A 14,141-nucleotide genomic window follows, 5' to 3' on the forward strand; every position below is an offset into this window, starting at 1 on the left:
CTGCACTGAGGTCCCAGGTTGGATCCCGGTCCTGCGTCACTGTCCGTGTGGAGTTTGCACATTCTCCCCGTGTTTGCGTGGGTTTCGCCCCACAACCCAAAAATGTGCAGGGTTGGTGGATTGGCCATGCTAAATTGCCCATTAATTGGAATTGGGTACTCAAAAAAAATGTTTTAATTGTACTTCTGACAATCATTTTATCTTGTATAGATTTTTGGATGCACCAATGTAATGATCTTTTGGTAGAATAACTCTTCCAGAAGCATCTTTTCATGGGAAACCAGGACAGTGTCTCCTGGTGCCAGCACCTACATTGCCAGTTTCTTCAGTGAGTGGCTCAAAAAAGCTGAAACAAACTCCTCTGTTGATGATTAACCAAGCAGGCCCTTTTGGTTTTAGTAGTTTTACTTAAATAACAAGTTGGTAACTTCAGCTGTTGTACAGAACATAACGATGTACTAATTAGAGTTTGGCCTTGCCTGAAATTAATCTGATCAAGTTTTATCTTAAATACTTCAGTAGATTCTGTTATTTTCCTGTGTGCCTGTTTAAAACAGATATTGTCTTTTCTTACACATTTCAAATTGTGATAACAAAAAGCACTGTACTTTCTTTTATAGATGAATCTGCGTTCTATATTCACAGAGGAACAGCAACGAGTATTACAGCGTTATTATGACAGTGGAATGACAAATCAAAGTAAAAATTGCTTTGGATTAATAATACAGTGTGCACGTGAAACGGGGTTAGATTTTAATGTAGTCAGGGTAAGTAGTATAACATTTTTCCACAGCCATATTGGAAATGTTGGGTTTATACTGGATCCCAGTAGTATTAAATAATAGAGTAGTAACCATTGTAACACTTTGTCCTCTGCAAGATGTTTATTACAGCCAAGTCTTGTCAACACACCGGTCAAATTTTGTGTTGTAACTGATAAAATGTTCAGAACTCTATGCTTGGGTATCATTCAGAAGCAATTGGGGAGGAGGGAGAGGACTATCTTTACAAGCACTAAATCAAACTCACCCTTGGGTATTTGTCCCAAAATTAAATTAGCTGCCCAGGTTGTAGGTTAGAGTTTTGCTTTGACTTGTATTTTTGCAAAGCTTAGGGTCATGAATGTACAGTTTTATATTTCGCAATCCCTGGTGTTAAGTACTTCTAATGAATGAACAGTTAGGTAGGTGCAGGAAGCAATTTATTTCAAACTGCAGCTGTATGTTAGAGTTTGTTTATAAGTTTAGACTTGCATGTAAAGGTTTAATTCAATGCGTTAATGGATACCCAGACAAAGTGAGTGCAAAGCTGATTTCCAGCCCTATTCCCTGTGGATTAGCATCTTTAATTCTCTGCTTTCCACTGGACCTCGGACTTGGTGGATCCTACATTATCTGAACTGTTTTGTACTATAAGCTCATGTAAATATGGCTTTTGTTGGCCATGTGCGTGGTCAGTGTTCAGTTAATGTCTTTTTTTACAGCAGTGCTAGAACTGAAAGTAAATGCTTTTAATTTTGGAATCTTTAGGTAGCCATGCTTTCACTGTTTTCAATGGATTACCAGGTGGCTTTCCATGGTAAAATAGGTGTATGTGAATGGTGCAGTTATACTGCCAACATCGGGAAATATTCAGAAATAGCTGCTTCAAAATTGCACTGGGCTGCACCAGGTTATCAATGTAAACCAATATTTCCCTCTGTTCGACACATCTGTTTAGCATTGCCCCGAACAATGAGTTGAACACATAACAAAAAATGAGAAAAAGCTTTTTCTAAATTGTAGAAAAGCTGCCACAGAATATAGAAATCCAGTCCATATCTGAAGTGAGTGAGTTTAACAAAAGCTACAATTTTGAGGCATCACCATAGCAATTGCGTAACTAAATTGTACAAGAGGTATGGATGGAATCCGTGTCTATCCCTAATGTTTTTACTGTGAACAAGCAGCAGATAGCTCGCCAATACTCATTGAATGAGGGAGCTTCTGCCTGGGATAGCCATATGACTGACCATGAATAAAATGGACCAATTAATCAAAGGTATTTTTCTTAAACACCACTCTTTCATGTGCTATATTCCATATCGTGACAATTCTCTGTATAAAAAAAGAAAAGTCTCTGCTTCTGTTCTCTGGTTCCTTTGGCAATGATCTGAAATACGTACCTTCTAATTACTGTCCCACCCATCAGTAGAAACCCTTTCTTTTCATTTACTCTGAATGATAAATCTCTTTCCATTGAAAGTGGTATCTGTTTGTTTCTTTACTTGAAGGCTATGGCATAGTGGAATTGTCACTGGACTAGTAATCCAGAGACTCAAGGCATTGCTCTGGGGACCCAAGTTCGAATCCCACAATGGCAGATGGTGAAATTTAAATTCAATAAAAATTTGGAATTGAAAGTCTAATGATGATTATAAAACGATTGTTGTAAAAACCCATCTGGTTCATTAATGCCCTTTAGAGAAGAAAATTAGCCATCCTTACCTGGTCTGGCCTACATGTAACTCCAGACCCACAGCCACTCTGTTCAAGGCAAACTAGGAACGGGCAATAAATGCTGGCACAGTCGGCGCCGCCCATATCCCGAATGAATAAAAAATATCCAGTGGTTTTAAAACTTGCATGTGGAAGGAGGGAAATTAATATCATAAGTCAAAAATAAAATCAGAAAATGTGAGAAATTTGAAACAAACAGTTTAAGTTTACACTCTCTTCTGACTTGCTGCATATTTCCAGCATTAACTTGGTGCTATTATATTCACATGTCAACAATTTGTAAAAGTAAAATTGGTGTTTTATTTCATAACATGATGAGACAGTTCAGAGTGGGTGACAGAGGAATGAAGTGAGAAAATTCCAGAATAACACAGGATTATTTTTGATAAAATTATATATGCTGCACTGCAATTTTGATTCAAATCCAGTGCTGTAGCATCCCAAATGCTATCTGTGCCATCATTCCTGCTCAGCTTAACTTGGGCAGTATAGCAGGAATCGTGAAAATATTCAGTAGCTCAAGAAACATCTTTGGAGAGAAAAACCGAGTTAACATTCCAGGGCAGTGACTATTCGTCATCAACCCGAAATGTTAACTCCTGTCCACTGATGCTGCGTGATCTGCTAAGTATTTGCAGCGGTTTCTGTTTTTACTCTGATTTCCAGCATCTGCAATATTTTGCTTTTGTATTAATAATATAATTCTAGGCTATTGTATCATCGATTTAAGTAACATTGTTTCAAAATAAATTAACACTTAATTATCCATGTTCTCTTTGTTAACTGTTGTCTTCTGAAGATATTTTACATTCTGCTTGTTTCAGCATGGGGTGGTTATAGATTTCCTAAAAACATGTAACATGTATTTTGATGCTGATTGTCTGGTTGTTAGTACTGCACTCCTGTACTTTCCACAGCACATTTAAAATCCACGCAGTGATTAAGATTGCATGTGGCTTGTGTTTTATAGAATGAGAAAAGGCAATTTGACTGATTCCACTTCTTCCCCAATCTATGTACAGTTTGCATTTTCATGGCATCCCGCAGATTCGATCTTTTTGAAGGAAACAAAATAACCACAAGGAAGAAGGTGCCAGAAGGTTAAAACTCTTGACATCACTTAACTCTTGCATATAATCTAACAAAGCACCAAGATATCGATCTAAAATTTGCATCAACTCCGGTTTCTCTAGCCATGGCATTTCAGTGGGACCATTAAGACATTTCATGTGGTGTTTGGTCTTGCTTTATCATCTGTAACTTGCATGGAAGCTCCCTTGTAGCTACTTATTTTAACTTGCCATATAGGCATTAGATCTTCAGTTAAATGGGGATTTACAATCTTGTTAGTTCCGGGTAAGGGAGGAGGAGAGAGAGCTCTATGAATTATTAAGTTTTGATGGAGCTTGCTTATTCCATGCTTGTATGGGTAATCAGTTCAGTAATAGCTAACATTAAGCATATCTTTAGTTAAGAGTTTAACCATGCCTCGGATAAGGTTCAATCTGGGGGGGTTTATTTTCTAACTTGGGTTTTAAATCCTGAATCATCCCATCACTCCTCTGTTTTACAGTATAATTATTCTTTTGGAGGTATGCAAGCCCAAAGTTTGAACACGATTAAGCCCAGTGTGATTAGCCAAATTGTCATATAAGGTTATGCTGATTGGGTGCTTTGATTAATTGCACCAAGATCTCTTTTTCTTTACCCCTTTTTTGCTGTGGACACCCAGCCATTAGAATTACGTTTCATGTCTAAATCTGATGATAAATTTCTGGAATCGTAATCTTGCATTGCAAGTTTCAGGTTTAGTCATTGGATGCTGCAAGCATGCAAAATGAGGGTGATGGTAATTATGAAAGTAGATGTGATCTCAGAAATTGAACTTGCATTGAAATTCTAAGACATGTTTTTTTTTAAATCTCCAACCAAACTTGTTTATTGATAATTGAGAGCCTTTTAATATCAATCTTATAAGTTCAGCAGGTTTTGAGGGTTGGCTGCTTTCTCCCCTCTGCTATCTCTTTTAAGAAGGCTAGATTGAACATTAAACTTTTCACTTGAACATGTTCTGAATCGATTCTGTTCAGTTTTTTTTTTTAAATCTGGATTTTGTACACTTTGTCGTATTTGTTTTGCAGACTTGGATTGGCAATAAAAGAAGGAAACTGAATTCTACAAAATACAGTTTGGATGATGCACCATCTACGCAAGGACCAGCAGGTAACAGTATGGTGGGAAAACCTGATATACCAGTGAAAAATACTAGCCTTGTCTCTCCAACCCAGAGCCAGCAAACCATTTTAACATCATCATCATCATCATCATGCAGAAATGTAATGGTAACGGGTGTGTTTACCTCCACCCATTCTACCACCGGACAAGGATTGTCTCACCAAAAGGACGGCCACAGGTGTGACATCCCCAAGAGTCTTATACATAGACCAATAGGGAGAACTATAACAGAAATGGAATTACAACAGCACGCCTGTAGCCAAAGACAGTCTATTTCCAAAAACCCTGCCATTCCCATTTGTGAAAAAATGACTCCTGGATCGAGACAATTAAATGTTCACAGTCCCACCAGCACTGTCTACTCCTCCAGTACAAAAAACTACAGCCCTGCTTATGTTCACGCTGAAATAAATAGAGTACAGTCAGCAGCAGCTAAGTCAGTTGGTGGGTGGCCAAAACAGTTTAATTCAACCGTTGCAGAGCTGCCTCAGTGCCCACGGAAGATCAATTCTGAACCTCCTTTCTCGAGATGTACATCCAGTTCATCCGATTCAAAGGTTAACCGAGGAGACACCGCTGTCAGCTCTCTTCAGATTCGGGATGTGTACTCACTAGCAGGCAGTGAGCAGTCCCCAAGAAACAGGGGGGACCATGTTTTTAGGAACTTGCGCCCGGTGGAAAGTGGATGCTTTTCCATTGCCATGGAAACTGGAGATGTTGACGAGTATGCAAGGGAGGAGGAGCTTGCATCGATGAGTTCTGAGCTGAAAAATCATCCAAGAGTTTCTGAAGCGAATGCCCCAAAAGAAATGGAGTGCTCAAATACTCTTGTGACACCAACAAGGAACATTAGCACTGGTTCATCACAGGTCAGTGCGCGGGATGTGTCTGGAAGTGTATTCTTCCGTAGTGGCGAATTCCGAACACCCGGGACAACAATGACCTTGTATAATAATGCTGCTTCATCAGAGGACTCATTCAACCTTCGCCTTCCAACATCTAGCAACCAAAGGCTAACTTCCAGTCAGAACAACTATCAGGTACCAGTACACATTTGTTTTTCTTTTATCTGTTTAGAAATTGTTTAAACTTCGAAAGGCAACACATAATCATCTAAAATGTAGTTATATGTGCATGGAATCATATTTTAATCACTTGCTGAATGCTTTTTTTGATTTTTGAACCCCTATATATTTCCAACACAGTGATGATGTGGTTTGTTTCTTGATGGTTCAGTGTCTTTTTTTTTTGTTCTTATAAATTTTAGAGTATCCAATTAATTTTTTTCCAATTAAGGGGCAATTTAGCGTGGCCAATCCACCTACCCTGCACATTTTTTGGGTTGTGGGGGCGAAACTCTCGCAAACATGGGGAGAATGTGCAAACTTCACACGGACAATAACCCAGAAACGGGATCGAACCTGGGACCTCAGCGCCGTGAGGCAGCAGTGCTAACCACCGTGCTGCCCACCAAGTAGTGTCTTTTATAAGCAAATTATACTTGAAGGCAATCTTTGTTTAAATATGTGATGTAAACAAAATTATTTTATTTAGGAAAATATATTGAATGTACAAAAATCAGTTATCTTTATTGCTGCATACAAGTCAAATTTATAACTCAAATGTACTGTAATGGTGTTTGAATCTGAACCGGAGCTCTACAGTACACTGAAAGCAATAACTGCATCTCCCTGTGGAGAGCCTACTGTTTCAAAAATGAGACTGCTTGGCTTCCATCCTGGAAGGTTGAGTGTTCAAAACCCAGGTTTGTCACTTGGATTGCACTTGCTAGGTTTTGTTCTGACTTTTGCAAATTTTCAACAAGACCACTAGTTGGATCCCCAAGGAGGTAAAAGTAAAATTTTCTTTCTCTGGAAGCATTTCTGCCATGCATCATGTGAGATTCCAACTATTGTGTGGTATTTCAAGTGTTCCTTTTAATTTCCTCTCGGGTTTATACCACAAATGTTGTCACATTTTAACTTGCAGTTGTTAAAATCCGTTGGTAAACACCTTCTCTTACACTATTTTCATTTCTCTTGCCTTTGATCTGGGGATGTTGGCAGAGCAATCTTTCTATCCCAAATGGAACTTGTTTTAATGCTGCCCAAGCATGCTTCTGTTCGTCCATACATTAATGTGAGCTAGTTAGTTGTAAAGGAAGACTGCTGCACTGTATTTGATCTTGAGCATTAAAAGTTAGCACCCAACTGAGAAACGATGAACTATGTGAAAGTATAGCTTAGTGTTCCTCTTCACCTGATGCTGTCTTTTTATCTTTTTTTTTTCCACCTTTGAAATAGAGCATGGATTTCACTATGTTCTGAACTGTGAAACACTGTTTTCAAATCAGTTTATATTCTGCAGTGCACATAAAGCTTGGCAAGCTTGTAGCAAAGATTATTCCAATTACTATATAGAGTGGAATTTATAAACATGTCCTCTTGAATTAATTTGCTGTGTCATTTACACATCGTGTCCAAAGTGGTTCTCCACCTGGGTGTATTCATATAAAAGCATGCAGAATGTTGACATTACTGTTATGGCAGGGAGCGTGTGTGGTTGGAGATTGGTTTGACTTTGCACACCAATTTTGAGACGGATAAGACCCAGCGATATCTGTTGAGCTACGATCTGAAATTAGTAGATTCTGTTGTGTGCTTGTTTCAAATATTGATTTTTAATTCATCTACCGGAAACGAGAATTGGACTTAAACAGACTGAAGTGATTCTAATCTTCATCAAGATGGCAGCCTTTACTATATATTTCACATTCCAATCCAATGGAGCAGGAGACTGCAAGTCTGCAAAACTCACATTCATCAGATGAAGGCAAACCATTCAACGGTTAACTGCTTGGACAAAAGACCTTGGGCTGGATTCTCCATTTCTGCGGCTCAGTGCCGACGCCAGTGTGGGAACTGTGCCGTTTTACGACAGCAAAATTGGCACCGAACCCTCACCGATTCCGGGACAGATGAGGGGCTAGCAGCGGCGCCAGGTAAACCCCTGGCTCTGCGCCAAAAACGGCCAGAGAATGGCCGGGTCTGTGGCCGCGCATGCGCAGGGTGACTGCCTGCAGCAGTTGCGCTGTACAATACGGCGCCGGCCGTGCGCAGACCCGATCTGCCGAATGCTGCCCCACAGGACAACCCCTGGCCACTCCCCGCAGACCTCGCCGAAGCCCCCCAGCAGCACGGCTCCCGGCCGACTGTGGCGGCGTTGGACACAATCCTAGGTCGCCATGCTGCGTTCCCGACTGCTCAGTCAACAGTGCAGTCGGGAACTCGGCCCATCGGGGGAGGGCCTTCAGGTGAGGCGCCAACGCTGCTCCAACGGTGTGCGGCACGTGACGCGATGATGCTATTTTGGAGGGGGCAGAGAATCAAACACCAGCATCAAACTGGCGACGACCCTGATTTGGGCATCAGCAGGGATTCTCCGCCCGATCACCGATTACGATATCGGTGTCAGGCAACGGAGAGAGCGCCCCTTGATTTTTAAGATGGCTCTCCAGACGAGCTAATAGAATTATAATTAGAATCTACAATTGTGTTTCAATTGCTGGCAGGTCTTTGTGTGGTTTTAGTAAATGGGTTTCTCAGTGGAACGGAACTGGCAGTTGAGCCAAATGGAGCTCTTGCCTCTATCTCTAACAAGTTTGGGCCCTATCGACTAATTTGATTTTATCTCCATTCTGCAGTAGACAGATATTTCTTAGAGAATTCAACTCCAGGAAGGCCAGCTACAGCTTTAAACCAGCTCAACAATAAAAGCAATGGCCTGCAGCCAGCAGATACCCCAAGCTACAAACTGTGACCTCTTTATTTCCTACAGACTATAATATGGGCAACTCTATCATCCCTTACTCTAACCTGTGTGAACGTCAAGTGTTTGTGCGGAAGTCAGAGCGTGTTTTTATTATTTTACAAAAATCACACTAAATATAATAAAACTAACCTCCCTCTCTGTCAAACTCAAGAAAACTTGTTCAATTGGTTATTTTATTGTCACACTGTGTAAATGGGTAAGTCCTCAGAATTAGCAGTTAGAACTCTTCAAATGCAAAAACCTTTTGTAGTCAAATGACGAGAGGGAGAAGAAGGGAGTCCTGCGGCTCTTCACCTGGTCGTAGCAGAAAATTTGTAGCTCGCTGTCCAAATGAAAGAAATTGCAAGTGGGGAAAGAAATTGATCCCTAGAAATACTTCCAATATAGCATTTCTCCTTGTGGTTTGCCATGATAGAATACTAACAAAGGCCACGATTCTCCGGCAAAATTTCTAAGTGTGGTAGTGAGCAGGAAATGACGCGAGCTTCCCGGCGCTCGGCCCAGTGAGGCCAGCAACACAATTTAAAGTTAATTGGTCCACTTAACGAGGCCTCACTGGCTTCTCACCAGAAATGAAGGCTTGCCAGCTGATTCGCCAGAACCGCGCTCGCCAGCCCTCCCACTAACGAGGTCGAGTAGCACTTAAGCTGCAGTTGCTCAGCCAACCCCAGCCAGCTCACAATAATGGCGCTCAGGAGACCGGACCCAAGATTCGGAGGCTGCTATACGCCGTGAAGGCCACGAGGGATATCCTGTTCCCCCGAGGCTCCCGGGGAGTCAGCCACAGGGCAGCCAGTGCTGCCTCAGATGAGGTGGCAGCAGCTGTGAGATCCGGGAGTGTAACTAGTGGCCTCCAGTGCCATAAGAAACTCAACTACCAGACAGCACTAGGAATTAGCCACCAATTTCACACACCCCTCCGCCAAGGGAGTTTCCACTCCCAAACTCCCCATGCAACCCCCAACCCTCCTTCCACACCCTCCCCCAACCCTCCCTTCACACCCCCTCTCCCATCACTTGTGAATCACGCGTGTGGCTAATGATACCCCCCTCTGTGCCATCTTAGAAAAAGCTCTCCCATAGAATTTACAATGCAGAAAGAGGCCATTCGGTCCATCGAGTCTGCACCGGCTCTTGGAAAGAGCATCCTACTTAAGCCCACCTCCACCCTATCCCAGTAACCCCACCTAACCTTTTTGGACATTATGGGACATTTTAGCATGGCCAATCCACCTAAATTGCACATCTTTGGACATAATCATTGGGAGAGGGCCCAGACTGGCAGAAGGGTGCCGGATTTAGGAATCCTCATCTTTGAGGAGTGTGCCCTGGAGGTGACTGGGGTAGCCGAGGACAGGGCGGTACCCACGCAGAAGCTGGCTGACGCCACAGAGGTGAGGAAACACTGGGCTGCATCCGGAGGACCTGTCAAATGTGAGTTGTTGTTGCCTTACTGACTGACCACAAGTCCATTCTCCCGCAGGTTCTCCAGCCGAGGGTGCCGGCCCATCCCCTGCAGCACCCTCTTCTGACTCCCAGTAGAACACCATGGGGGAGAGCTCCGAGGATGTCATCGTGGTTGCGGCACAGCCGCCATCCCCACCCTCCATCAGCGCAGATACAGACCCCTCGGTGGGACATGTTAGGCTTCTGGGGCACAGTCTGATGAGCACCACACTGCTGATGATGCATATCAGGTGGCGGCAGGAACCCTCAGGCGAGACAGCAGTCGGAGGGCTGCTGGATCACAGGATCTAGCTGGGTCTCAGCCTGATGCGGAGCCTGTGGAACAAGGTTACTCAGAGCTGATGGAGACGTTAGTGAGCGGCTGGGACATTCAAAGGGAGACGTCAATGTCACTCCAGCAGATCCATATCCGCTTGGAGAAGCCCCAGAGGCTAGGGACGCAGGAGTTTGCGGCGGCAAAGCGTGGCACCGAGGCCAACACTGCGAGGGTGGCGACCGCAGTGGAAAGCCTGGTGCATGGCATCAGCACCATGATGAAGGTATCCAAGGCTTCACGCAGTCAGTGACAGCCATGGCTGAGGGTTTCGGCAGAATGTCCGACTCACTGGGGGACGTCACTAAGCCGACCTGGATGAGGTTCCGCGGGACATGTCCCGCTCTCAGATGGGCATGGCCGAGGCATTGTGGAGTTTGTCCCAGTCGCAGGTCGGCATTGCCGGGGCACTGCAGAGCACGTCCCAGTCACTGAGGAGCATCGCTGAGGACGTCGACACGATGGTGCAGACATTGAAAAACCGCCGGGCTGGCAGAGCCAGATGATGCAGCGGCAGCCGGGCTCAAACGAGTTGTCCCTCCATCCCATGATGTTACCCAGGGCCTTATTGGCACCGACCAGAAGAAGGGGTGCTGTGTGCCAACCCGGACCCATCCCATGGAGTGCCAACGGTGGCCGCCAACTCCCCAAGTTCCACCCCTCTGATGAGGCCGCGTCTCGGACAGCACACAGGACAGGGAGGAGGCACATGTACAGCCGACAAGTGAGCCAGGGTCCTCTGGCCTCAGATCCCCCCAGAAGATGCCGCCAGGGGCATCGAAGGCCACGGGACGAGGTAAGGTAAGCGGCTGGCTGCCTACACCTCAGATGTGCATCCGGTGGAGACACTAAGATGTTGTGGTAGAGCTAGGAGGGCCAAGCACATTGAGGATCAGTGAGGACCCTAGGGGGTGGGGGGAGAGGATGGGAGGGTAGATGGCGGTGGGGGGCGTGGGATCATCGGGAGAGTGGGGGATTGTAAACACATTAAACACCTCCTGTGCACAACCATTATGATGCCTTTGTCACTTTCTGACCTCCGAACCCATCTGTCCAGGCATTTCCCCCATCCCGTAACACCTACCCACTCTCCGGCTGTGGGCATGTTCCCGGAGCTGTGTCCCAACCCCTGCGTGTTCGGATATTGGCTGCTGCCTGTGTGGTGTTGTCTCCCGCAGTGTTCAGGCATCAAGGTGTGATTGGGATACTCGACAATGACTCCCACAGGCTACACGACCCACCCATCCACGAGAATCCACTTGGGTTGTGTGAAGTGCTCACTTAACCACGATTGCCAATTCTCGATTAGCAACAGTCTTCAGTCGCATGCCCAGAGGTCTGGACAGTTGGTGGGGGTTATGGGTGGTCGGTGGGGCAGATGGGCAGGAACAAGGATTGCCAGCGGAATTGGTAAACAATCCCAGGATTGGCATGGTGGTGCCTCGAGCGGTTACCCCCAGCGCCACTCCTCCCCCTCCAGACTCTCCTATGGTAGCCCACCCCACTGGGGTCGCAAGCCCAGCATCCCTGGGCTCTTTGCCTGTGAGCAAACTCACCACCTTGGCTTCCCACAGAAGCCCTTCCGCCAGGTTCACATTTTTCAAAAGTCGTACTAATTGGTGCCAACGTGAGCACTTGCTGGGAGGCGGCTAAATGACAGGACGCCATTGGATATGGGGTGGCTTCGGTTAATTGTATGGAAATTGGGCTGAAGTGGTGATATGGGCAGTACAGTAGCACAGTGGTTAGCATTGTGGCTTCACAGCGCCAGGATCCCAGGCTCGATTCTCGGCTTGGGCCACTGTCTGTGCGGAGTCTGCACGTTCTCCCTGCGTCTGCGTGAGATTCCTCCAGGTGCTCCGGTTTCCTCCCTCAAGTCCCGAAAGACGTGCTGTTAGTTAATTTGGACATTCTGAATTCTCCCTGTGTACCCGAGCAGGCGCCGGATTGGACAGTAACTTTATTGCAATGTAAGCCTATTTGTGACAATAAAGATTAATATTATGATTGGTTTCTTGCCTCGCTACGACGAGATCCCAATTTCACCTGCAGGAGTGGGCCGGTTGCATCGCAAACTGTTTGGTGCCTGGCGCGGTTCTAGTTTTTGCCCTCTATCGCTATTCACCGGCCTCCTATCGCTTGAGCGAGAGCCCCAAAGTTTCCCCATTCAAAGCTTTTTAAAAATAAATTTAGAGTACCCAATACATTTTTTCCAATTAAGGGGCAATTTAGCGTGGCTAGTCCACCTAGCCTGCACATCTTTGGGTTGTGGGGGCGAAACCCACGCAAACACGGAGAGAATGTGCACACTCCACACGGATAGTGACCCAGAGCCGGGATCGAACCTGTGACCTCGGTGCCATGAGGCAGCAGGGCTAGCCCACTGCGCCACCGTGCTGCCCTTCCCCATTCAAAGCTGGTACATTCCTAGAACTGAATGAGGTAACTTGCGGTAGGTTAGAAGCCCTATCCATTGAAGTTTAAGAGTATAGCTATGCATTTAGAGATTAAAAATCTGACCAAAAGCTGCAATCCAAGAGACAGAGACAGCATTGAATCCTAAACAGATCAGCAAGCCTTAGCAAAAGTACAGCTGGAAGAGCAGAGATTAGAGTTAGAATCCCAAAAAGAAGAAACAGAGAGAGAAGGTCGAGAAAGGAAGAGACAGCAATGGAGAGAGGGGAGAGAAAGTACCTTGAACTTAGTAGGGAAAGACTGATTGTATCCAGTGAGGGAACTGCTAGTGAAGGAATTGCCCTTGGTTCAGACCGAGTGCTGAGCTCTTCAGGTTCTCCCAGTTAATGCTAATGTTTGATAAGTGAGATATGGAACCATTCTTCGTCTCGTTGAGAAGCTTGCAAAGCAGCAAAAGTGGCCAGTGGAGAATGGACCCTGCTATAGCAAAGCAAATTAATGAGGAAAATCCATGAAGTTTATTTGCTACTGTCTGATGGGGGATGATCAAATTACATGTTTTTCTAAGTTGTTATGGGAGAGGCTTTTCAGAACCCCAAAATGTATCATGGAGTTCAACCAACCTCTCCCTTTAATGGGTTTGTTGCTTCTCCGAGCACACAGCTTTTTCCCTCGGTGTGGGATTACAATTATGGACACGTGGTTTTTTAAACACAAAACACTGTTTATTCCATGAACTCAACTTAACATCTTAAATAAACATTGGATCTCTTAACACCCCTTCAAAGATAACTCAGAAAATATTGCAACAGTAAATAATTCCTTAAAATGTTACTTCAAACTTCCAAGAGACTTAACACCTTTAACCAGTATCACATCAGGTTAAAGGATAAATATATTTTCTGTAGAATGGCAGAGACTGTCGCAAACTGGCTTTCTACTTTTAAACTGCTCTCAGCAAAACCAGCCAGGCACTTTTTAGCTTCCCTCAGCAAGACCAAACTGCAAAACTTGCAGCTCTCTGGAAACACACAGACACTGCTTTTAAAACTGAAACTAAAAACCTGCAAAAACACAGACTGCAAAATGGCTGAACTGACCTCAGCCCCACCCACTCTCTGACATCACTGTTTTCTTAAAGGTACATTGCTTAAACATCCATGTCTTAAAAGTACTCTCACATTACACCTCCCCCCAGGAAAAAAAATAAACCATCAACTTCAAGATGGTTTCATTTTTCACTTTTGCACCATCCACTAAGAAATGTACACAGTAAATATACTTTTTCATTTAAAAAAAAAACAACACATGCAAACAGGTATAATAATATAGTCCATTTTCCTTTGTTCTTCCTCCAACCGAAATCCTTCTTGATTGACAGT

The 14,141-nt window shown here is 44.5% G+C and overlaps 1 protein-coding gene across 9 annotated transcripts in view; it reads left to right on the plus strand.

Moving 5' to 3' along the window:
- The window catches only part of hdx (highly divergent homeobox), a 233,682-nt gene that overhangs the window by 98,870 nt on the left and 120,671 nt on the right, over nucleotides 1-14,141 (plus strand). For 6 of the 9 annotated variants that reach the window (XM_072505124.1, XM_072505118.1, XM_072505115.1 and 3 more), the window contains 2 exons: nucleotides 621-767; nucleotides 4,640-5,773. In XM_072505124.1, the coding sequence (XP_072361225.1) occupies nucleotides 621-767; nucleotides 4,640-5,773 (1,281 nt within the window). The remainder of the gene's footprint in view (nucleotides 1-620; nucleotides 768-4,639; nucleotides 5,774-14,141) is intronic. The other 3 variants (XM_072505120.1, XM_072505123.1, XM_072505122.1) reach the window with 2 other exon arrangements.

The sequence above is a fragment of the Scyliorhinus torazame genome, chromosome 5 (assembly GCF_047496885.1).
Source record: "Scyliorhinus torazame isolate Kashiwa2021f chromosome 5, sScyTor2.1, whole genome shotgun sequence".
In the NCBI taxonomy this organism is placed as follows: domain Eukaryota; kingdom Metazoa; phylum Chordata; class Chondrichthyes; order Carcharhiniformes; family Scyliorhinidae; genus Scyliorhinus; species Scyliorhinus torazame.